General features: G+C 42.1%; 3 protein-coding genes across 4 annotated transcripts in view; 2 read left to right on the forward strand and 1 right to left on the reverse strand.

Moving 5' to 3' along the window:
* Positions 1-2,304, forward strand: part of npas4a (neuronal PAS domain protein 4a) — a 5,294-nt gene extending 2,990 nt beyond the window's left edge. Inside the window, exons 8-9 of the mRNA XM_034883385.1 lie at positions 7-485; positions 600-2,304. Of these exons, the coding sequence (XP_034739276.1) occupies positions 7-485; positions 600-628 (508 nt within the window). The 3' untranslated portion in view covers positions 629-2,304. The remainder of the gene's footprint in view (positions 1-6; positions 486-599) is intronic.
* A 2,694-nt stretch (positions 2,305-4,998) lies between these two features.
* Positions 4,999-25,317, reverse strand: part of mrpl11 (mitochondrial ribosomal protein L11) — a 38,997-nt gene continuing 18,678 nt past the window's right edge. The window contains exons 3-6 of the mRNA XM_034883861.1: positions 11,980-12,075; positions 7,757-7,850; positions 7,120-7,279; positions 4,999-5,240 (exon numbers count right to left, since the gene is read on the reverse strand). Coding sequence (XP_034739752.1) covers positions 5,126-5,240; positions 7,120-7,279; positions 7,757-7,850; positions 11,980-12,075 — 465 coding nt within the window. The 3' untranslated portion in view covers positions 4,999-5,125. The remainder of the gene's footprint in view (positions 5,241-7,119; positions 7,280-7,756; positions 7,851-11,979; positions 12,076-25,317) is intronic.
* tmem265 (transmembrane protein 265) lies at positions 13,772-24,566 on the forward strand. Of its 2 annotated transcripts, none has more exons than XM_034883860.1 (2): positions 13,772-14,273; positions 20,850-24,566. In XM_034883860.1, the coding sequence occupies exon 2, from the start codon at positions 20,852-20,854 to the stop codon at positions 21,902-21,904; it is 1,053 nt and encodes a 350-aa protein (XP_034739751.1). In that variant the 5' UTR covers positions 13,772-14,273; positions 20,850-20,851; the 3' UTR covers positions 21,905-24,566. The 2 variants fall into 2 exon arrangements, with proteins under 2 accessions (XP_034739751.1, XP_034739750.1); XM_034883859.1 differs by lacking the exon at positions 13,772-14,273 and adding an exon at positions 16,473-18,010.

Raw genomic sequence — 25,317 nt, forward strand, 5'->3', positions numbered from 1 at the left:
CCCCAGCCCCTCCTCCCCCTCCCCCTCGCCCAATCCCTCCAGCCCAATCTCTCTTCAAACCCCAGTATGCTGGAACCAACCCTCCCAGTTTGAGGGAGTAGGCCACTTCTGTAGCGTCCAATCGGCGCAATGTAACTCCATGGTTGGGTGCGGGGCGACTGTGGCTGCTGAGGCCGGGGCAACGGCAGAAGGAGAGGGGCTAGCGGAGGAAGCAATGGAGATCGAGGTGGTGTCATCTCCTGTGTCCTCTTGCTCCTCCATCCAAGCTTCCCCTCCCCTCATCCTCACTGCCTCCCCCAGCCCTGCCGCCTCCACACCCAACGTCTCGCCCATGCCCGCTGTGTCTTGCAATCAGTCCCTCCTAGAGGAACTGGCTGTCCTGGAACCCATGTTTGGGGCAGGTGCCTCGATCGCCCCTGGCTTAGGGCAACAACCTGAGTTGTATCAACTCCAATGTCATCCATCGCCACAGTGCTTCCACAAAGGTAATAATCTGTCTTTTTTCTTTCATTTTAGTCTTGTTAAAAGAGATGAAAACCCATTTCTCCAAATACGTCACTAACATCCTCTTTCTCTCTCTTCCCTTTTTTGTCTTTCAGATGGGAGTGGAAGTGTTCCTCCGTTCTAAAATAAGTCTGTGACTTACTTCATTAAGTATGGCATATTGTCATATTTTGTGGAGCCCCTTTTACTGAAAAGTAAAAAATTATTAAGTGTATAAATATACATAATGTATATACAACTTAAGGACTTTAACTCCTACATGTCTCCTAAGAACAAAGATTGGCTTTATATTTTTGTTCAGTTATTTATCTGTATACTACTACAAAACTGGTGCAACATTTACATGATGGTTAAACCACATGGACCCATAACTGACTTGGTTTTGAGTCTATGTGGTGTCTTTCAGCTTCTCTGTAACACAAGCTTCAGATATGATCAGACAGAGAAACCTCTCTGAACTTGTAAGCGCTGTTTAACTTCCAGATGCGCATTTGTATTCACTCGTAGTGAAAAATCTGTTGTGAACAAAAAAAAAGAACATTTCTTGCTATTTCAATAGAGAGATGAATTATAGCACTTTTTTGCCTGACATGCAGCAACGCAAACCCAAACCTCAAATGTAATGAAAGTCAAATGTTTACAATTTTTTACATCCTTAGGATGACCACTATCAGTACATCCTGCCAATAGCTCTTCTATCCGGTCTTCAGAGCCAGTAGCGCTCTAATTCGATAGCACTTTTGCCTTAAAGGCAATATCAAAACTCAAAAATAATAATTAACTTTTAATCAGAGATACTTTGAGCTTTGAGTTTGCAGCTTTAAACCTTTAACATTTCATATTTATCTCTCCATCTAAAATCTTGTGTATCAATGTGATGTGCAAACAAAAAAGCAACTTGTGAAGAGATCCTGGCATGTGAAGATCTCAAGAATGTTGAAGACGTCCATTGCTTTGCGAGACATAACACCAAAAAAGAAATTGTCTGGAAGTTTGCCGGAGCACTGATCATGCCACAAATCCACAAATGCTACGTTGTACTGTACATTAGACTCTGAATGTGGGCTCTCCAGGTCCCTGCTGGCCTGAGGGCAGTCGGCTGGATATTGTTGCAGCATCAATATTTGCAATGCTGGCAGCTTATAGCGGCTCCTGTGTGCCTGAAACGGCCCTGACCTGCTGAACTCTGAACTCTTTATCATGTCCATTCGACATGGACATTTACATCGTTGCTCCACTGGAGTGCGGTGTAGTGAGGCACAATTGACTATGTGAATGAGTGATTCTTCTTTTTTGAGAGGGGTTAGATTACAAAAGTTTTGTTTTAAAAAATGAAAATAGGGATGGGGTGCTATTTCTATTCAGTTACCAAGCGACACGGGTTGAGAATGGTACTATTCCCATGGTGTCGACATGCTCACGTAGAGTTGTCTACGGTCAAGTAAAGGATTGATTCCTACGTTCTAGCTATTAAAGGCTAAGTTAATATACATGTGTAAAATTACTGTATTGTATGTGTGATATTTGAAAAAGATGTTATTACATATGCATTATGTCTGTGGATATAGGCATATGTTCTTTTCAGAAAGGTTGTACACATTTGTACATTTGTATAGTAGAACAATATTGGTCTGTATATATAAGAAAGAGATTTTTATTGCATAAGATGAAATATATTCTAAACATCTTACTTCCTGCAGAATGGACATTGTGGACCAGTGTTCTATTGTGTTGCTTATAAGTGTATTTGATTGTCATACAAATGCATTTATATTAAAAGTGCACTTAATGCGGCTGATGCATTTGTGTCGTCATAGTCAAGCCCATTGTTCCTCCCTCAGCCTCATCATCATCATCATCCCTGCCTCTTTTCCGCCCTCCCATACACTCTCTTCCATTTCTTCCCCTGGAGCGAGTTTCGCTCAGCAACAGCACTGACGCACACACATGACGAGACAGAATGAGACACTATCTGACTCAGACTGACGCACGCTCTTGGCATCAAGGTTTTTGCATGTGAGCATGTGCACACGGGCACACACAGTGGGCCTCCCACTTATGATGATGCGCATACACATAATAGTAGGCATGTGACCCCCCCAGCCACCCCTCTTTACAAATCACAGTAGCCCACATTCACTCGATGTACCTGTGACTCAATCAGCGCACAGAGTGGTGTAAGACTCCATATATAGGCATTCCTGCTCTGACTGAAAGAGCCTCTCGTCTATTCTCAGCCTCCATTCAGAAGGATCGGAGAGGGGAGGGCTGGGGAGAGAGGGGAGACAAAGGAGGAGTGAGAGGAGGCTAAAATTAGTGGTACAGTAAAGAGGGATGTGGGACAAACTGATATGTAGCCACAGGATGGAGAGGTGAACACACTTAAAATCAAAGGGAAAAAAAAAATTAATATGTCCCATTTTCTGTACATCATGATAGGTAAAACAAAATTAGAAGATGTGTTTTATGGATTGTTCTCTGCCAGATCTCATCACCTGTGCTGCATCACAGATAATACAGAGTTTATGACATGTAACGGAGGCAAAGCTCTAAACATTGTACTGTTTTTTTTTTTCTTCAAACAAACATTATGTTCCATCACTAGCTGCTGCCGCAGTGTCTCTGATGGAGTGAAGATGAACAGTGGAGGAAGTGTGCTCAGCTGAAGGCTGTCATCTTCTGGCAAAGACAAGTACTGCACCAGAGAGGAGCAGTGTGTGTTGTGCAAGAGGCCATATTAGGAAAAGGTTATGAAGAGGGCAGGGATGAGGACTTTTCTTTTTTTTTTTAATACTTCATGCTCGCTGAATATTGGTATAGTTGTGATAAATGACACTATTCGATTCTTGCATAAAGTCCATATCGGGTCGGAAGATATTGCAGAGATCATTAGAGTATTAAAGGATAGGTTCACATTTCTAATCTGACATAAAACAATACTCAGAAGCACACTGTTATTGGTTGGTGGTATTGTTCCTCCGTTCCATAGTGGCCTTGAAGAAACCCCTTCCGTCTTTCCATTTCCTCAGACAGCATTTCCTTACATGGCTGTAGAGGAGGAGTAGTAGCACAAAAGTGCTTTTATATCTGTAATAAATTAGTAATTAATACAAATACACACAAGATGAGTTGGGAGGTCGGACCAATAAACTAGAGATTAATAGAAAACGTCTACATCCTGAGCCATTGATGCTGGATGATTCCCAGAGTCAGCTGAACTGAAGTTTGCACAGACGGAAGACGGTGACATCGAAATCATCGTAGGAAGGATTATCTTCACAGCCAGTATGGAGTGAAGAGAACAATTACAGTGAACAATACTACTTTGAATGTATATACAGGCATGTGAGTATTGTTTTAAAATAGATTTGAAAAAATTTAATCCAGCCTTTGATAAAAATATTTTCTTATATTGATATATGGCAAATGCAGGAAAACATTAAATAATGTGATGTTCCATTAAGGGCTACAACAAGTGAATATTTTCAATCCGTCAATTATTCTTTTTACAATTTTGTTACAATCTCTAAGAGCTCTGTTTCATTCTCTATAGCTAGAAGCGGTTATTGTTGAAAGTCTCAACAGAAAATGTAAGGGCTTTCATCAATGGGCCCTAGGTTCAATCACCATTTGGTTACATCATTCAGCGATGGATAGTGACTTAACATACATTTATGAATACACATCTTCGAGAATACTTTAAATATCACAAAATATTGAAACATGGCCAACCAAAGATCTCAGACAGCAAAGTGACATCACCAAATTGCTTGTTTTGTCCAACCAACAGTCCAACAGCCAAAACCTAAAATGTTAAAAACAAACACCTTACATTTGACAGGCAATAACCAATTCTTGGTTGGTATTTTTGGGGATAAATGACTTCATAATAGTTGTTGGTAAATGAACTGTTTCAGCATTGGTGGTACATGAAACCAAACTCTTTATTTGTACAAAACAAAAAGTTAAGTTGATAAAGTGTGTGAAATATACACGAAACCAGCTGCAGGGGCGCCTGGGTAGCTCGCCTGATAGAGTGTGCACCCCACGTACAGAAGGTCAGTCCTCGCCACAGCAGGTTTAATACCAACCCGCAGCCCTTTGCTGCGTGTCATTCCTCCTCTCTCACCCCTTTCATGTCTAAGCTTTCCTATTAAATAAATGCCTAAAATGATGATGATTAAAAATAAAAAAGATACCATCTGCACAACCTGACAAAACAAACCGCTCCAAGAAGTGTTAATAATAGATGATAACATCAAAGAGAATAAGCATTCAAATCTTTCCAAAACAGAGCAGTTATAGTTTTATTAGCTCAACTCAGTGAAAATAAAACACTCAGGGTCATAAATATTTTTAACATTTGAGTGGCTGTTTTTAGTTGTTAAAATGTAGTAGATGTTAAATCTTTTAAATCATTCTAAAATACGGAAACCAAAGAATTTGTTGTAAAGAATCTAAATATCAGACGTAAATAAGGACACAGAAGAAAAAAAATCCCAAACTTACTGTTTATTATCTGACGGACACAACATCAACAGTGTTTTTGTATGAATGTGGTTTATGTATGAGTCAATACAAATAGGAATGCGGGGGTTAAGATTAAAAATGTTGCAGGTCTTCATTTCTTTTTGGTTGTCAAAGCTTCAGCTGCGGCGGCTGCAGCTGCTTGTGCATCAGTTTTCAACTTCTCCTCCCTCTGCTCCAAGAAGAGCTTGTACTCATCAGCTGATAGACTGAAGAGGAGAAGTGTGTTAGAGAGAGAGAGAGAGAGAGAGAGAGAGAGAGAGAGAGAGAGAGAGAGAGAGAGAGAGAGAGAGAAATTGGTTACATTTAGTTACCTAAAACTTTGACTTACTGGAACAGAAAACTTCAGAGGTTAAAAGGTAAAATGTTTAGGATGGTGTTCCTTGCATTACTACATCATTTTGTAGTAAAATCTAATAAAACTGGATAAATGTGGATGACAAACATCACATCAAGATATTGCCAGTGGAGATACTGATATTGAATAATGGACATTTCTACTTGTTCCTTCAGCTATCTGCAATATTAACTATAACCATAGTTTAACCATGCTCTTCTCTCTGAACTCTGCACAGTGCAGCAGTGTTTAACAACCATCCGGGGACAAATCCATTGTAACAGAGCCAGAGATACCAATTTCTCCACTGACAGTACTCTCAATAAATCATAATGCACTGCAGCTGCAAGACATGTTAAGCTTTAAGTAAGGGGGAGAAAGGGATTCTGGGAGAAGTACAATATCATTATGTGAAGAAGAACTAGATGCGGCAGGTTGAGGGACTGTGATTGTGCATGAAGACTGTAACAGTTTATGCTATGCACATAATAAATGATAAAAATCAGAAAGAAAACACAGGTGGGTGTTAAGATGCAAAGCCCCTTGAGGGTACGCAAGTAGGTTGGAGGAGGAGTGGGGGAGTATCTGCAAAATCTAAAGTATTATGATATAAAAGCAAGATGTGCAATCTTTTTAAAGTAGCATTCATCTTAGTCCCAAATCCATACTGCATACTGATTGTATACAGTACATACTGTCGGTGTACTTGCAGTATGTACATATAAAAAAAGTCAACATACTTAAAAACTTTATACTAACAGGATATTATGCAAGACATGCATTAACGCACGTCAATTAAACTGTGACGTTTGAATAACAACTTGTATAAGTCTCTAAAACTAAACCTGCACCATAAACAAATCTAAACATACATTGAATAATCCCAGATTGTTTAAGGTACACTGGTACAGTAAAGTAGATATTGTATAATATAATGATGTTTTAGTATGGTTAAGGTACTCTATAGGACCTGTAAAGATGAATAGAAACGTTAGCTGTCCAATTCAATATTTTCATGGAGAAATTATGACACAATGATGACACACTGGGCCCCTAGGCACAGACACATGAATCGGGCCCTCCAAGTCCCTTGCCACATAACCACATTTTAAAACCCTTAACAACCACCCTAAGCCTAAGTTGTCAAAACTTTATTACACTGTATGGGCAACAAAAGTGCTAAAAACACTGACATTCAAGTTGTAATTTATTTGCTTACTTTAACCTAAATATGCACTGTGAAGCTGTATTACATTCTCGTGTGTGTCATAGATCCTCGAGTAGATTTAAGCGCTCCATACAGACTCCTACAGAGTACTCAGAACAGATAAAATAGGACAGTGACATCACAACTTCTGTCTGAGCCCGTTGCCTCTACAGTTATTGCAGCAGGGCAATTTTTTGGAATTTGATCATATAGTGAAGCTACTGTATGTGTTTTAATGGTAATGTGGCCATTGTGGTCACTTCACTGTTATCTTATCTGACCTCTAGTGGCCGTTAGGAGACATAGCAGCATCGACAGAGGACGCCACCTGCTGCTACCTTGTAATTCTGCAGTAAAAGTTGTGACATTTTATGTTTCTGTGTTTCTTTGTTCATTCAAAGATCTTAATGCAAAATGATAACAATCTACTTAATAAGTCCAGGATAGGACCAGCTTCTGACAGCATTGCATGCATGCACTCAGGTTGGGTTCATGGCATCGCAGGTCAATACAATAATAGTATAAAAAGTGCACCGAGACTTACTCGCTGACAATCTTGATGCCCAGTGAACGAGCCGAGCCGATGATGCTTTTGACGACGGTCTCGAGGGAGGCGTTCCTCATTTTGAAGCACTCGTCCTCGGCTTTCACCTGGGCAATCTCATACACCGCCCTCACCGACACCATCCCTGCTGTCTCGTGGCCTTCACACGCACACACATAGATTGCAGGGTGTTAATGAAGAAGAAGAAAAAAAAACTGAAAAATTCAATAACTATACAAAATAGAGTTTGGCACCAAATAGGATGTGGGGGGTATGACTATGAGTGTGTGTGTTTGTGTGTGTGTGTGTGTGTGTGTGTGTGTGTATGTGTGTGTGTGTGTGTGTGTGTGTGTGTGTTGGAGACAGTGTAGAGGTGGAAATAAGGAGTTAACTGCTGAAACAAGGATGGGGGATGGCTTGGAGCATAAAAGTTGAAAATCCATAATTCTCTTTTCTTAACACGCCTCCTTAGCTGCTTTCTTCTAGTGCTGCAGTTCCCCGCATGTCATGAATATAACATCAATCACAGCAAAGCTCAAAACTGAGCCCAGGGAGAGACGTGTGACCGTTACAGGATTAGCTCGGCGGGCGCAGATGGCAGTGAGAGCAGATACATCAGTGCAGCAGAACATCTCACCTGTCTTGCCGGCCCCTTTCGCAATGCCGGCTGCTTGCTTTAGAAAGTAAGACACTGTAGGCTGGCCAATCTTCAGGTCATAGGTTCTGTCGGGCTGCGGAGACAGAAGAATCAAAATTACAACATCTGATCAAATGTGGGCCAGAAACGGACTGTAGGTAGGATTGAGATATCTATAAGTTGTTCTTCTGTTCACATTTATTTATTCATTCATTTTTTTCATTCAATTCGACTGTACACGAAGCCTCACCTCACTTAGTTACTGTTGCTACCCCTGTCAAACTTTCGGTTCTGGTTGACACATATGCAGTTTACAATGACAATGTTGGCAGATTACCGATCGAAATTCATAGTAATTGATAACTTATGTAAAATACGTAACATTTAATTCAATTCAATTTTATTTGTATAGCACCAAATCACAACAACAGTTATGTCATTGCGCTTTTCATAAAAGAGCAGGTCTAGACCAGACTCTGTGATGTTATTTACAGAAACCCAACAATTCCCACCAAGAGCCAGCACTTGGCGACAGAGGCAAGGAAAAACTTCCTTTAAAAGGCAGAAACCTCGAGCAGAACCATGGCTGGTTGGGGGTGAGAGAAAGAGACAGACAGAGAAAGAGGGAAAGAGAAAGAAAGACAGAGAAGAGAGACAAAAAGAGAGAGCAAGAGAGAGAGAGAGAGAGAGAGAGAGAGAGAGAGAGAGAGAGAGAGAGACACATGGAGAATTGTAGCAGAATAAACAGCATACATACAGCAACATAATGTGACATCAAACTGTAAAACCCCTCTATTACCCCCTGTACATACCCTTCTTTGACTGCAGTTTATGTGTTTGGCAGACATTGCATTTTCTTGGGTAATGCTGGCTGGTTAAACTTACTTTAATCGTATTAAAAGCAGCACAGGGCTGCTAAAATTATCATAAACTCTGATAACCCTATCCTAACCCTGGAAAAAATAAAAGTCCTGGTTATGGATGGGGCTTTGGTTTTTTAACCTGTAACCCCACACAATAATGTCATATAAAATGTTCCTCAGCCCTGGTAGTAAAGCTGTAGGCTAGCTAGCCAGACATGCTAACAATTGCAGCTAACGTTAGAAAAGATAAACAATGATCCATGATTTCTGCCCTTTTGTTTTGTTTTGAAAAGGCTAAAGGAAAACTCTTTAAATGCCAATTATTACTCTCACTCGCTCCATGCATTCATCATGCGGGGAAATCCAAAGCTAGACTGGCCTGAGGTGACTGGTTACAGTTAACTAAAAGCAGCCAGGAATATAACTGGAGAAATAAGACATTCATCTATTGGATTTTAATTTACAGTGGTGCTCATAAGTTTAAGAACCCATGCTAAAAAAAAACAACATCTTTTGTAAATGTATCTTAAAGCTTAATTAAACAAATTAGGAAAAATTCAACCTTTAAGGACACCAATTTTCTTTTGAATGAAAAATGTATCGTAATTAAATGAAGGTTCTTCCTTAAAATACAGGGGGCATAAGTACACACACCCCTATGTTAAATTTCCATAGAGGCAGATGTTTATTATTGAAGGCCAGTTATTTCATGGCTTAGATCCGTTGGTCTTTTGAATTAAATGTTCAATATCTAAGTTAATAGCTGATTTAATTGGCATTCAGAGATGATCTTATGGGAAGTTCCCCATGTCAATATCTAGGTATTGTGAAGAGTATGTGATGATGTGGGGATATTTTAATTCCAAAGGCCAAGGATTTCAACCTCTCCTAAAGTAATAAAAACTTATTTTCCCAGAATCTATACTGAAAATGTGTCCTTGGTGTCCTTAATGGTAGTTATAGCTCTCACAAAAACCTGTATCTTCCTTTATGACTCTTGATAACTTAAATAAATAAAACTGAGTAGAAGCCGCATGAGTTATAATTTCTTTTTCTGTGCATCCAATACAGTTTTAAAATACTAGTATAATAAAACTGAAGTATCAACACACTGTAGCTTGGCCTTACTATTCATGAGAGGATGAATTCCTTCTAAAATGCAAAACTCAGTGCTTTGTTTAACTGCAAAAAGTTAAAAAGCCTTAATAATAATAAGACTTCATGATTTAAGCTAATACAAACACGTATCAACCACTCTCTGGGCTTCTTCAAAGGCTTCAATGAATCATTCATTGACATTTCGGGGGAAATCTTTCCCTTTCTTGTCTACAGTATTGAAGCTACCCATGAATAAGGAGTACATACTCTTTTTCTTCATCCCTCTCAGATTAAAGACTTGCCTCCATTATTTTTTTTCATGTCATACATTCAACCTAATTACTTTGTATTCATTGCAATAGTTATTGTAACAGAAACAACAATTATACTACAACAATCTGTACGAATATTAGATGATTGGTTACTGTGCCACCTCTAAACAACAAAGTAATTTATAATTTTGTCTTTTTTTTGTGACTGTCAGAGATTGTAATTTAAAACTATATCCAATAAACTGGCAACACAAAACTGACATATACTTTATAAGATTAATTATATTAGGACAATGCACATTAATCAACCTTTCTGTAAATGCACCAGGCTCATTTTTAACTGTTAATCACTGTTTTGGGCAAAAGACCATGGTACACAACAATTTGTATCAAAATTGTAACACTTATAATTCTATTTTTTACAAAATTACAGCATATTTTTATATTCTATGTCTTGACAGTGAAACAAGCCACTACAAACCTATAATTGGGTAATATGGCTTAATAGGTCGTGCATAAAAAACAATGTAATATACCATAATATGAAAGAGGATGTAAAGCTCTGCAGATCTGAGGGGGGGGGGCTGGGGGGGGGCTGCATATCTGCTCTCCTGCCTCATTCACTTGCCCTTTCTATCCTCCCCTAAGATAAAAACATTTAAATAATCTCTTCAGCCTCAATGAGTTATTTTGACCCTTTCCTTTTAATTCAGATTCCCTCATTGACCTTTATTTACTAAAACGTGACATACAGATCCAATCAATAAATCATCTGGAGACAGATGCTTGGCTCATCGGTTATTTGAGACATCAATACAAAAAAAATATACAGGACAATAAACTGTAGGCTGAGCTGAGAAGATACCACTGAGCATGTGATTTGTCATCAGAGTCGTGTTATCTAACAGCAATGACCTTTCAACAAAGGAAACAGAATTTTTCTCCATCTAGAGAAGCTAGTGGTTGGAAAGGTCCGATGTGTTGCTGTTGTTTCCACCTGCATTATAGCATCTGACAGGTAAACTGAAAAAAAAGCATACAAAAGGACGGAGAGAGAGAAGGGGAATAATAGTGTAGGAACTGTATGGGAGCTTTCATACCGAGAGTTAGATAGTCGGTGTTTAGCATAGCATAAAGACTGGAAACAGACGTCCAAATTTAAATAAAAAATAAGCCTACTAGTACCTCTAAAACTCATTAATTAGCTGGCTCTGTCTTGTTTGCTTTAGCCGTCCACATACATAAATTGTTGCCTGGCAACCTTTGTGACTACAAGACACCAGGAGGTCACTGCACCCAGCAACTGCTTGCCAAGAAATGTCAAACTGTTCCTTTAAAGTACGATAAAAGGCACGGTGAGAGGTGCTCAAAGCTACGTTGAAATCTGAGAAACATACAGTACGTCTCAGAGGCACACATTAAACATCACACGCAGTACAGTGTGAACAGAGCACTAACACCACCAGCAGATGGCAATGACGGTCAGCAGTGAGGCACCACGTGTGGCAGAGCTGTTGCTGCATATTGCACATCAAAATAAATTCATGCCTTTTAAAGGATTAGGCTTCCCCTCCCTCCATCACAAACCTCATTACAACACACATTTATTCCTTCCATCACAAACCTCATTAAAACACATTTGAAACAGCACACAAAGAGGTGGGACAGGGTGTGTGTGGGGGGGGAGGCGTGACGAGTCACACAATGTGTGGTTGTGTAAAATGAAATCTACAAGCTCATAACACCTCTTTTCTGAGTAAATCACGTTTCTTGCATGCACTTAATGCTTCTTGACTCCAAGTTCCTCCGGGCATTGCTTCATTAATGACTGCAAATGGAAAGGCTTACTTTGGTGGAAGAGTATGAATAATGAAAGTGCTCTGGTAATGTTATGCAGGTAGTGGAATTAACCACAATCGTGGGAGAGAGGGGTGCTAAGTGTTAAGGGTCAGGGATGGGTTAGAAAGACTGACAAGCCTCACAAATGCACCTTCACATGGATCTTGATTGGGAGAGGGATGCCTTCCTTTAGCTCCTTGGTTTTCTCATTGAAGTCCTTGCAAAACTGCCCAATGGGGATTCCTCTCTGTTTGAGAAAAAAAAGGGAAACAAACATGAGAAAACAATGGAGGATTGCTATAAAATGTATGAGAAGAATCACAAACATTGAGCTGAACGTCATCCGTGTCACACTGTGCTGCCAGAATACAAATGCCTGCGCTGCTGTCAGTCAACCATCAATCACAAAACCTCCAGGTCGGACTATATTTTCAGACATGAGTAGTTCAGGGAGCAGGCATGTGGCGGTAAATAAAAATATCCAACAGGTGTGTGTTTATTTGTAATATTTTAAAGGAGACATTTTCACACTATACACTAGTAATTGTTATATTCACACTGTGATGCATTTGTGTGTGTGTGTGTGTGTGTGTGTGTGTGTGTGTGTGTGTGTGTGTGTGCGCGTGCGTTGCACGAGCTATGACTGAATGCATGTTGGTGATGAATGAGCCTCCCATTTTCCAGCTCCTGCAAGGCCAACCAGAGTGAAAGCAAAATGGATGGGTGACATTAAGTCAACACTCGGCCAATGCTGCTCCTTTGCACCATTCTTCTTTGGAGCTGAATTTAGAGGCAAAGACTAATAAAGAATCTAATTATTACTGCTGGAATTTATACTGACCTTTTTCAGCCATCCTTCCCAAAGGCAACACACTGATTGAAATGTTCATTTTACACATTTTATTCAGTTTAATGGACTCGCAAGCTTCTACTGCTCCACGACAGAGCAGAGCCCTCAGTTTCTAATAAAGGATCTGATGAAAAGTCAGTCATCCTTTGACATTCTCCAATGACAACACGAGGAACACATTCATTTAAATTTAACGGAGCAGAAAGCTCTCTGAACATCATTTCTGCTAAAGGCTTCAAAAGCACCTGATGAATGCTAATCAGCTGTTGATCTGCATGACCCCATCACTTTAGGTCAAAAACGCTCCTCATTACTCACTGGAGTTTCTATGCTAACACAGATCCGCTAACACAATTACAAAAAACTGATTGAAATTTCAGCACATCACACAAGACCAGACATGTTATGGTTTCCGAGCTGATTGGTGCTATTTGAATAACAATGTGCTATTAATGAAATGAAATGCAGGTACGTCCCCGGAGCCTTCACTAGGCTCTACCTTCCCTCCCCATCCATGCTTATAAATAGTAATCCCATGTCAACCTTCTACCCATGCCCTTCCCTCCCTCCGCCTCCCATAAAACAACATAGCAAGGGTAAACAAACGAGCGGGGGAGCACTGAAGGAAAGTCTAATTAAATATGGATTAGTATAAAGGCTGTGATGTTGCGTATGAGTCAAAGCAAACCCTCGGGCTCTGCCTCACATTTAGCTCCCATTCCTTCCCTTCTGCTCAGCCCATGTCGGATAATAATCTCTCCCACCGACTCAGATAGCCCTTTCATGCCACACAATGCCATGAAAGAGCCTTCCAGCCCAGCCGGAGATAATGCCTGATGCTTCTAAAATGTGCTTAAGCATGGACGGCGAGACATTATGCAGGCAGGGGAGCGACTGTTCTAAAGATAGACACAGGCAAATAATTCGAACGGCCTCCCTGACAAGATAGTTCTGCTAAAAAGGGCTAGAACAAATAATTAAAAAAAGGCTTAAGTGGCAAATAAGACAACCCACTTGGGGGAGGCAGAGAGTTTGCCCATGAGCTCCGCAAACAACTAAGTATGCACCAGAGACACGTCATATTCTAATTAAGCTGTCCCACAGGAGACCAGGCATCTGACTCTGTGGAGATGGCAGCGTGAGGAAGTTTTATAATGGCCTCGGGCTACCAACCCACCATGTTGGTGATCGCAACCACAGTCTTTAAATGTGGCAGAGGGCTTGGGTGCCATGAAAGCAAGGTTCGAGGTTATTTCCTTTTTGCATGACACTTTGCATGACATTTATCAGATAGAGAGAACTGGAACATTAATGCTCCGGCCAAATCGCTAACCCCCCTCACTGCATCTGAGCATCTAATCATTCTAGAGTCCGAGCTGCTGGATAAATCCTCTCTCTTTCACCATGACTGATTAGAGCCGGGCGCTCTCCAGTATAAAATGGCTGGAGCCCATCACCCGAGGCGGGGGCCTTCCACGCCGGCGTGGGCGAGGACATTCAGCCGCACATCTTCAAAGACTTTTGAGATCCTGTGCACCGCGATTAAACGCTCATCTAAGAAGAAGTTTCTTGCATCAAATCCAGCAGCGACAGTGGTGAGTAATTGCTATATGACCCATTCAAGATCAGCGCGGCAGAGTCTTATTACTCGTAATTATGGGAGCAATTAGGCATTTGCAATTAAAATCTGGGAAGTGTCCATTTGATTTGACCCATCCAACATATTCTCTGCAGTCTTTTTTGACACTCCTTCCGTGTTAATGTGATTGGCCTTTCAGCTTCACTAACTCTTTTTAACAAGATGTAGCACTGGTGTGGTAGGATGGTGTGTGTGTGTGTGTGTGTGTGTGTGTGTGTGTGTGTGTGTGTGTGTGTGTGTGTGTGTGTGTGTGTGTGTGAGTGAGAGTGTGAGTGTGAGAATGGAGGGGTGGAGAGGAGATACAGGAATGGGAAAAGAGAGAGACAGTTGAGGTGTATTAAAGCTGTCAGAATGTGGCCGGTGATCGTCGTGGTCAATATTTGAACAACGAGAAGGGGTGTGTTTAACCAAGGTAACAATGGGGGAAGAGACAAGTAAAACGAAAGGCTGCAGGAGGTCCTCATGAATATGGGTAAGTGTACGTGTGTGTGTGTATACAATATGTTTATGTATGAATACTGCAGGCTGATTTCAATATGACAAGACTATCAGTTTAAGAGTGGATATGTGTGCATATTAAACTGCCAGGGATTGCTGACGGTGAGAAAGTGTTCATTCACTGTGTGTGGTTGCAGGTGTCTCTGCATCTGATAGAACAGGAAACAAAGAAAGAGGGGGGAAACGAAGAGGCGGAGGGAGATCAGAAAGAGAAGGTGAGTAGGTCAAGAGAAAGTATTTTGCTTATGGAAGCGTGGCAAACACGGAGATAAAGCACACAGATGCAGGATAAGACCTTGGGGCAGGAGGCAGGATTAATTGCCCCTGGCACATACGGCCACCTGATAAATTGTCCAGGGCGATCAACACAGTGGAGGGCTGCGATACGGTGACAAAGGTGTTACAGTGGAGAAAGGCTGGTGGGAGGCGAGGTTAATTAAACTCCTCAGTGTGAAACACTCTCATTCATTACCTTCATTACCTTGTTCATTTAATCTGCTTCGCTGTTGGCATTTTATCACATTCAGCCCCATAGTAGCGTCATACAGCTGATTAGGTTTCATGTTATACCCCTCAGCTGCAGACGGGGTAACTGAGAGGCTGAAAAGCGGGTCAGTTTAGGTCCAACGGACACAGATGCACACAGCAAAACAGCACAAAATAAATTGAGTTCACACTGGACATGCATTTTACTTGATTTTCCACCCTGGAATCAGTGGATTAGTCTTAAAAGTGGAAAATGAAAAGATTTTCACCCCCCGTCTTCAGTGAACTGTGCCAAGGGCAATCTCTAAAGGGCTGAGGAGCACTCCTTGCACAAGCATGAGTGCAGAACTGACGGGGCAAACCTAATTCTGGGCCTCATCGTAATAACAACCAAAACAAGTCAAAACTTCTCAGCCTTGTTTTTGCTGTCTGGATCTCTGCTTGAAATAGGGGCAGCCTTCACTTTTTCTGCCTGGCACAAGAAGAAGAATTTGCCGTTTGAGGGCATGGTGAAAGAAAGCAGGCGAAGGGTGGAACAAAATGGATTGCATCATGACAAAACATCCCATTTTCAACTCCATTAGGTTCCCCTCACAGTCTTGACAGTGTTGTGCTTTTTGCCACTTCACATGATTAATCACGTGTGTAGGCTGCAGCAGAAACACAGGAGCCTGAACTGCAGGCAGCTGAGGCTCCACACTGGAGATGTCTAAAAAAAAAAAATCACAAGACACACTGACAAGTGGAGGAGAGACACACAAAGAAAGAGAGTCAGGGGTTGGAATAAAGTCAGACGGAATAATAACTGATAGCATATAATAGTGAATTTTGCACACTAAAAGGCGTCATTCAAAAGGAAACTCTATCAATGTTACACATCAAAGTCTGTTGGTAGGATTACCGCATATGTGAAAAAAGTTGTACAAAGACTTATGGCTACAGAGGGCAGAGCGCAAAATCAGATAAACTGCACACACCCAAATATCAGACTGCTGGTGGTCAGCCGCGGGTCTGATGTGGTGCGTGACTCAGTGTGGACGCCTTTAGCATTCTTGGGACAGTCTGTAACCCCGTGTGTCCTTCCAAACTTCCCCAATCATGTTTGAAGTAAAAAGTGATGACTGCACAGTACTGTGGACAGCCTGCCCGCCTGGCTGCCCCTCGCTCTCTGTCTGTCTTTTTTCCTCTCTGAAAGTGAGCCAGTGGGCAGAATGACCTTCAACCACACCCACAGGGAACACAAACAAAAGAGAGGGGACAGTAGCAGAATGGAGAAGAAAATGGGATAAACATGAGAGCAGCAAAAAGAAGCCGGATAAAGAACAAAACAAAACCCCACGCTGAAGTGAGGAAAATGGAAAATCTCTCTTCTCTTGGAAGCCAGCGGAGCGCAGAGCTGAATCTGACAAGAAAGATGACTCTCCTTCCTTTTCCCCACAAGTCTGATTAAACCTCTCACTCTAAAATGAACCCAGCACACTGAGCCACAGAAACAAGGGAGCTGAGGACCTGAGCCTTTGCTAAAGGTGCAGACTGGAATGCCTTCAGATACACTTGAAGGAGCCTTAGGAAGAAGTGATGCTATGAAATTCCTTAAAAATCGCATCTGTGGCTGACAAGGGAACATAAATTAAATTCTTACACCACAAAAGCAGCCAGCTCTTTTTTAAAACAGTTTCCAAAAGATTAATTTTCAACTAGATCTGTTGCAGAAATTCCCAATCCTTCTGTTTAAGCGTGCAGTAAGCCGGCTGTAATGAGTTCATCCACAACAGAGGGATGATTTCCTTGTGTGACTAAGACAGTAAGTAGACAGAAGGAGGTCTAATTAAAGTTGTAACATCTGCCTTCTGAGCTCTAAGTGTGTCTACAGGCAAGCGTCTTTCGCTCCACTTCCTCCGCTCTTATTTCAAATGAAGAAGGGTAAACAAGGTATCCGCCTGCTCCCACACAATGCAACTAATCTTCAGCAAGTGGCATCATCCTAATTACCATAACCAATGAGTATACTGTAACTGGGTGCTCTCAAAGATTCATAGCATCTTCCAGCTTAACTTCCACAGCTGCTGGTGGAGAAGAGGAGGAGAAACTGAGGAGGGTGGGAGGACTGGAGTGGAGCACGTAACCTGCTTACAAATTAACACCACAACCAAAGTCGGACAGCGTGAGTGAGTTTCTGCTCTCGCTGTTGAACCGTTCTGCCTGCTTTTGCGTGAGCCATCTTCTTCTCGGTCTGCGGTCTCCACTTCTGACAGACCCCGCACAGTCGGAGCCCGCCCGAGCCGCAGCAGCGAGCCCTGCCCGGCTCTCTGCTCCCGCCGCTGCGCGAAGAGATAAACCAACGGCAGACCGCGACACTGCGGGAGGTGACAGATCCAGATCCAGATCGAGCCTCTGCAATAACCACAGACACATCGGCCATGGCATTTCTGCACAGAATTTGATACTACAAACTCGGGTCTGCTTGGTGTGGCAGTGGCGATGACTTTCCACTCTTAACAGCCTCGAGATGAGCCTTACCGTGGAGCCTGGCTCTGTACAAACACCCGGGCTGTAAGAACAAGACTTTATCACCGAGCCCGGCTCATCAACGACAATAAAAGAGACTTTATTGGTCAACGACTGCGCTTCTACTTGAAAGAAAAAGCACATTACTCGCTGTAAATCAAGCCAAGAGGATCGAGCCTAAGTGCAAGACGAATGGTTTGGGTAACTAAAGCTTCACTTTACTAGCAGCCATGCACTGATAATCTCACACTACCTGCTGTTAATAGGGCAGTTATGAAACAGGTGTTGCAGAGAAGCGGAGATTATTTTAATTGTCAGAGGATGTAAGATGTTGCACTGCATACTGGGCCAGTAATGATAACCTTATTTTCAAGAATAACTGAAAACGTAGTAACTCGGTCCAAAAAGCAACACAAATCCCCTCAGGCAACACTTGGGCTGTTACCTTACAATTCAACAGATGTTTCAGTCATGTGGCTTTAAGTCTGGAGAGGGGATTTATTCAGCAGTGCATTATCAGGGATTGCACACTGCCTGGCTCTCTATTAATTCATTAGTTTGCACGTACCGGTGACGGCTTATAGGTGATGTCCTGACGCCCTTGGTGGCCCATGTGATAACTTGTAGAGTATCTGGTTTTTAACGTGATTTGGAGCTCTGTGGGGCTCCAAATCAGTGGATTGGAGACAAATAAATCTTTGCTCTACATGGATTTCTATCCACCTGGAAATGGACCAATATTGATAGAAAACAAATGGAAGTGGCACCCCCACCCATTGCTTTATCTCTGTCATCACAAGTGTGTGTTGCAAATAATTTGATTGTTTTAGGTTTGTTTGGAAGATTACAAGACACTGTTGCAGATGGAGGGAGAACAGTGTGCACATGGTGTCACACAAGATTAAAGACAACAAGTGGGATGAAAAGGGGGTGGGGGGTTTACAGTGCAAAACACATAAACAACATAACATATAAAAATGAACAAATCTTTCACCTGCACACTATTACATTCCATTACTCATGCTTAAACCAAAATAGTTTGCCTCACCTTGTCAACAGCAGTGTCACTTTCCAGACAGGGGATTAATGAATTTGGTCATAATTGATGAACAGAGTGGACACACGGGCTGTCATCCCAGTCCCTAACTCAGAACAGAATACATTACTCCGCTTTGACAGGGAGTCAACACAAACACAAGCAGAGGGGGAGATTTCTAGGGTGAAATGTAAGGCGCAAGTGGAATATCTTTAGAGGCACGACCTCGAGAAAAAGCCAGCTGCAACAGTGGCTGTAAAACTTATCCATCCTCTCCCTCTCTCCCTGCAGATAGGGTTTGTTCTCAGAGAAAGAAAAAACAAATTTAAATTCCAATATCCTCTCAATCTACAGCTTGGTGAAATTCATTCAATTTCCGGGGAATCAAGTTGCAGTAAGCGATGAGACAAAAGGCTCCATAGACAATCAGATATTAGGAATGCTGGCATGATCCACGCCTGTCCTCCCACCATGCCTCCGAGCAGAATAATCAGTTGAGATCGTTCCTTTCCTCATCTCTTTGATTCATCCGTTTCAGACAAACTCTAATGTCTGGGATATTTCAATAGCCCTGGTGATGAATACATTTGGATTCATCCAGGCCGGGCTGGCGCTTGAACAGCATGTCTTCATATAAGTGGATGGAAGTCACTTTGTATCTACATTGGAGTCTTTTCTTCTTCATCACTTTCACCCCCTCTCCTCCTGCGCTTATTTATGAACTATTACCATCACGCAGTAACACTTTATTAGACATGTAGACAGCCAAGAGGCCTATTAATCTTTCACTTGCAGTCGTATATGCTCCTTTTCCACATACACACATATATAAAAAAAAAAATATATATATATATATATATATATATATATATATATACAAACACACACGCACACACACACACACACACTTTTACCCAGTGGAGTACCTCAGCCCTTTTCAACAATTCATACAGACAGCACCGAGGAGATGGCAGAGCTCCTGTTACAGTGAAGGCAGTGATGTGTCTTATATTCAAGATATCAATATATACTTTTCACTGGCAGATTTTTTTGGAGGCTGCAATCATGCTGACAATCTTTCGCTCGATCACGCTGAACTGCTGCCATTACGACACATCTGAGCTGGTAGTGATTTTATATTATAATGTCATCGATCCAGTTGAGGGGTTGACACCCCCGCGTTGCAGATAACAGACAGTCCACTGGTCTGAGCTTTTCAGCTAAATACGATAAAGAGACAGCGGTTTGATTACACTGTAAAGTCAATGATCATTTCTCACAATATGTCAGTACTGAGGTTTACACTGTCCGTGGGTGAGATATGAGCTGCAACAAAAAAAAAGAACCCTCATGTTCAGCCAAATTAGCATTGCTTCCATGCACTCACACAGAGCTACATAGTGTGTACGCATTATCCAAACAAATAGCAAGTTATCAATATTCATCTGAAATGAGAGGGGTATTTGAAAAGATTAAAGACTGCAGCACAGTATGAGAATAAACATGGCACACTATAGAGGCAAAGAAAAGGCTTTGACAGGATGCCTAGCTGCGCCTGCACACAATTAATTAATAATGAATAAGACAAAAAGAACAGAAACAACAACAATACACAGAAAATAAGTAACAGCAAAGAACTCAGGGAATGTCTGAGAATCAAAAAGAAGCAAGGACATTAATGGAAAATATAGATTTAAATTCAAAGAGCTTCAGAAAACTAAAGCCCCCCAATTTAACAGGCTTCTCAGCTTGAGCAGCCAGGGTCGCTGTAGCTCTGGCCAAAGATGAAGGGGGTTCACTACTTACTAGGCAGCCAATGTCTTTAACCATAGCAACAAACATCAAACTATTTTACATTTAGTTTTGAATAAGTGTTGGGAACAACGAGCATGTTCTTATCCTGCAAATCTGTCAAGGACAGATGGCACTGTGTGGAGCGATGTGAGCAGAGTTTGAATTCTGTCGAACAGACTAACAGCTTGCATGTGTGTACGTGTCTTTCAGGCATGGTGCCCACGCCCCAGGTGTGCGTATCAACCCTGGTCACAGTGAGCACGATGGCAGTGGTGGACCTCTACCTGCTGGAGCAGAGCATGCTGGGTGCTCGTGGTCTTCCAGGACCTAGCATGTGGCAGTGTGCTGCGGTGTTGCTCGGTGATGTGGGCTTCCTGCTGGCGCTGCGCTTTGTGTCGGCCGGTGTGGTGTCAGAGGCGCGATCGCCGCGTCGTGGTTTTGCCAACGCCCTCTGGTTCCTGTTCCTGTCACTGCTCCAGCTCAAGCTCTTCTTTGTCTGCCATAACTACAGGCAGGAGCGCCGCCCGCCAGATCCGCTCGCCAGGAAGACCCTGACGCTGCTGCTGTCCATCTGCCTGCCCTCCTTATTTCTTATCCTGACAGGAGCTGACCATATGACCCCGCAGCGCAGAAAGCAGGAGGTGCGTGGCCAGCTCTTGTGGGTTGTGGTGGACCTGCTGGATGTGCTGGACCTGCAGGCGGGACTATGGGAAGCCCAGGGCGGGGCTTCAGCGGGGAGTGGAGGGGTCGTTGAGCAGAGGCTGCCCATTTGGGCGGAGGGCCTTGTCTTTTTTTATTGCTACGCCCTCCTGCTGCTGTTGCCCTGCGTGGCTCTCACAGAGCTGGGTGCCACTGGCCTGCCAGGACAGAGGGGTCCCCGTAAGGAGGCTCTGTACCCTTGGCTTAGCTTGGTCACTATCAATATCTTCACCCTGGCCCTGAGGGGCACAGGCATGCTGTGGTACAGGGACCCCCGTGTGTCCACTGTGTTCCTGGGGAAGAACCTGTTGGCTCTGGCTGTGAAGCTGAGCTCAGCCTGGGAAAAACACCAGCAGGAGCGCGGTGCTGCACGAGCTGGGACTGTGGCTGGAGCAGAACCAGGAGACTCAACCCTGCCAAGCCAGAGCTCAGAGCAGGGAGAGGGCCAGGACCAGGGGAAAGCTCCTCCCTCTCATTATCACACACTGTCTCGGTCCCAAAGCCACTCACTCTCCCACGTGAGCATAGAGCCCACAGGACCCTCTTTTATCTCCCACGAACTTTAGAGAGTCACAATGGAAAAAAAGCATGTGCTCAAATCAACACTTAAAAGTCGGACCAGCAGAGCCAGTATTAAATTTGTATCGCGTTTCAGTACAACAACGATAGGTCTAATGCAGAGCTGTGGAAACGCATTTGGCAAGCTTGGCTTTATGCACAATTTGTTGTGCTAATAACTCAAAATGCATTGCTGAGATTTGTGGGAGTGTATTTTTTAAAGTGATCACTGTGAACACATCTATCAGCCTGTAAACAATATTCCAGAAATGTATGTTGAAGTATATTGCCACAGATTTGTTGAATTTGTTGCATTCAGACCCCGGTTTTTAATTATTGCATTGTTTTACTGCATTACTCCATTTACAGTGTGTCATTTTGCTTTACTTTTTTAATTTTTGAGTTCAGGTCATGTGGCTTGTCAAAAAAGGGAGATCAACACTTTTCTTCCATTAGATGCCAAAATACAGACCCTGACCTTTAGTGTACTTTTTTCCCTCGGTCACTTTACAGGGGCCTTTCAAAGAAAAAAGGTTTAATACAGAGGAGTGATGATTTATTTCCCCCTTCCTACAGAGCCATGATTCAAGTCCTATTTGAAAAGATTTGAATTGCATGAAGAGGTAAAGTTATCCAGTTTTTCAAAATAAAAAAGTAAAGTTGAGAAGAAAATACAAAATAGTAGCAGATATTTCACTCTTATAGCCTACATTTTTATACTCTCATGACATCCAAGATTTATCTTAAAGGTCACATGGAGATGAGATGTGTTTGTGTTTTTAGAGATGCATTCTGAACCGTCACATTTGTTTTAGAACCACTTTTGCTGTGAATGTTAAAACACCCTTGCAGCAATGACATTCCAACTATTTACGGAAGACAATGTTACCATTAATAAAATCTTTCAACAGTAGGGCTTAAAGATGGGCATTTGGCATCCTCTTAATCCTATTGCAACACAAACTACAGTACAGGTCTATTTTACTACACGGTTTACAAAGACAGAATACCATTGTAAGTAATCCCTTTACCATTTCAGAACAGATTTAAAAATCATGTTTTGCTGTGGTCTGTACTTGTTTTAAAGTCTCCATCATTTTTCATTTTAAAAAAAGAAGAAAAAAACTGTCAAGTTGCCCCAGATTATTAAAAGTTCACTTTTTAATTTTTATTTAAATTATGAATGGAGCCTTTTATTCACTGATTGGTTAATGTGTGGGTGTTGTAGTATTTGGTCATCATGGGATTATGGGTCAGAGCAGCAGGTGTAGAAGATGTACAGTACAGTCAAGTGCCTTGTTTCCTCATGGATCTACAAGCCTCTACGTCGTCACGAGGTGTACACATTATGTGTACCATGTGGAACTTGGACATATGCCATGTGTACACTGTGAAGTTATTCCACAGCTGCTGTCAGCTGCACCTCCAGGACAGAGTCAAAGCTAATAAAGTGTTTCATACTCGCCTAGTGTTGACAGTTCATTGGCTATTATGTAGGAGCGTTATTGGCAGCCTATTACCCAAATGGGGAAAAACAGGAGTCAGTCCTTATTTAAGGCCAAGAGCCCTTAATATGTATTATATATTTCAAAATCTACATATTTTTGTCAATCAGCTCCCATTCCACAGTCACAGAAAATTGCATGTTTATGTTTTTTACGTGAACACGTTCAAGCAAGAAAAGGGTGCACTTTGCTTCATGGTGCGACATGCTGACAAAAGGGTATCATTTATCACAATTATGCCAGCGGCCCCATCAGCTTGGATCCTCTCGCAGTAATCTGTGAGTGCGCCGTCGTGTTGTCTGCCTTTAATGTTTAAAGAGAGATGGGGTGTGCCTGTCAAGAGTTGTAGTAAGTGTGTGATGTTTTAGAGTGAGTCTCTTTGCTCACAGCCGCTGTGAATGCACCCGCCGGCCTCGCCTCTGAGCTTAAATGGTCCTATTAATTGAAATTGAGGCATTTGTCAAAATGCAAGTGCTTATTCTCAGTGCTTTACGCTTGATTTACAGGCTATATTAACAGGATGTATTAAGACTAATGTACACACTCAGGCACAAAAAGAAATTCATTTAAAGTGTCAGTGTGGAATTTCTTTCCAGTTCAGAGAAACTTTTAAGGGAAAACCACAGAGGAATGACCACAGTAGTAGACAGCATCCAGCTCTAGCCTATCCTCTTACTTTCACCCCCTCCTCCCTTGCTTACTCTACATTTCAAACATAAGCATACTAGATGCACTCCCTGTTGGGCAACTTCTCATGTTTCTATTATACTAAAAGCAGTGACTGCATAGGCAGCAGCCTCGGCAAATGAATACCTCCTACAATTTTTTTTACACCTGTTAAGCTCTAAATACAATGCTCAGCATTTTCCCTCAGCTCCCACCAACTCTCATAACCTGCTCCTAAAGAAAAGTGCATGAGCCACTCACATTCCTATTTTCTTTCTCCTCTTTCCGCTATCTCAGGTGCTGTTTTATTCTCCTCCATTCGCCTGTTCTAATTTCAATCCAGCTCTTAATTATTCTCCTGTACCAAAGCTGTCAGTTTCCCTTTTTTGTCTCCCGCTCCTTCGTTTATTTCTCTCGTTTGTTTAAATTTGCCCCACAGCCGACAGGCAGCCTACCTCTCTGCACTTCCCCTGTCAAGGGTGGTTAGTCAGAGACGAAGGGAAAGAAACGAGGAGAAGAGGCAGGCTAAGATTAAAGGGCCGGAGCCACTGCCTTAAGCAGAGCGGCTGCCGACTGCCATTTATTTACCGTTACACACAGTGTGAGCTTGATGGAGCACGGGAGCCCAGAGAGACCAACGCACACAACATGCCGCCCCGACAACAATAGCATCCAAAACGAGGCATCTTTAGACAAACATATGGCTTTGTTTCGCTCCGTTGAGCACTTGGTTACAAACCATCTCACCTCATTACCCCTGACATGGCAACAGCTACAGTATGCCTACAAGCTCACACCCACCTTCTTTGGCAGAAAGAGACACATTTAACAGACAGATGTCTGAATCATTCAGCAGAGGACACACCATCAGCCCCAAAGCTTTTGGGGAGAACTTCAAAGTATATTCTACAAGATGATGCAAAAGAGTCTGAGAAGATATGCAATGAAATACTGAAGACAGATGCATACTAATACTGGTCTCACGTGTTGGGGTGACATCAGGTTTAAACAGATGATAACTAGTGGTCAATGTTTCTGATGCTTAGTTAAAATGAAATAAAAAAAATAGGCTTAAAACCAACCAAAAGTGCTCCAAAATGCAATGGTTTCTTGTTCCAGCCTCTCAAACACGCAAATGTGCTGCCATTTCTCAATTTCATATCATTTTAAATTACAGGTGTTCAGTAGAATAATCTTTGACGACGAGTGTTTACACGGAACTGACCATACTGAATCCCTATTGTCAAATC

The sequence above is a fragment of the Etheostoma cragini genome, chromosome 10 (assembly GCF_013103735.1).
Source record: "Etheostoma cragini isolate CJK2018 chromosome 10, CSU_Ecrag_1.0, whole genome shotgun sequence".
Taxonomy (NCBI): Eukaryota; Metazoa; Chordata; class Actinopteri; order Perciformes; family Percidae; genus Etheostoma; species Etheostoma cragini.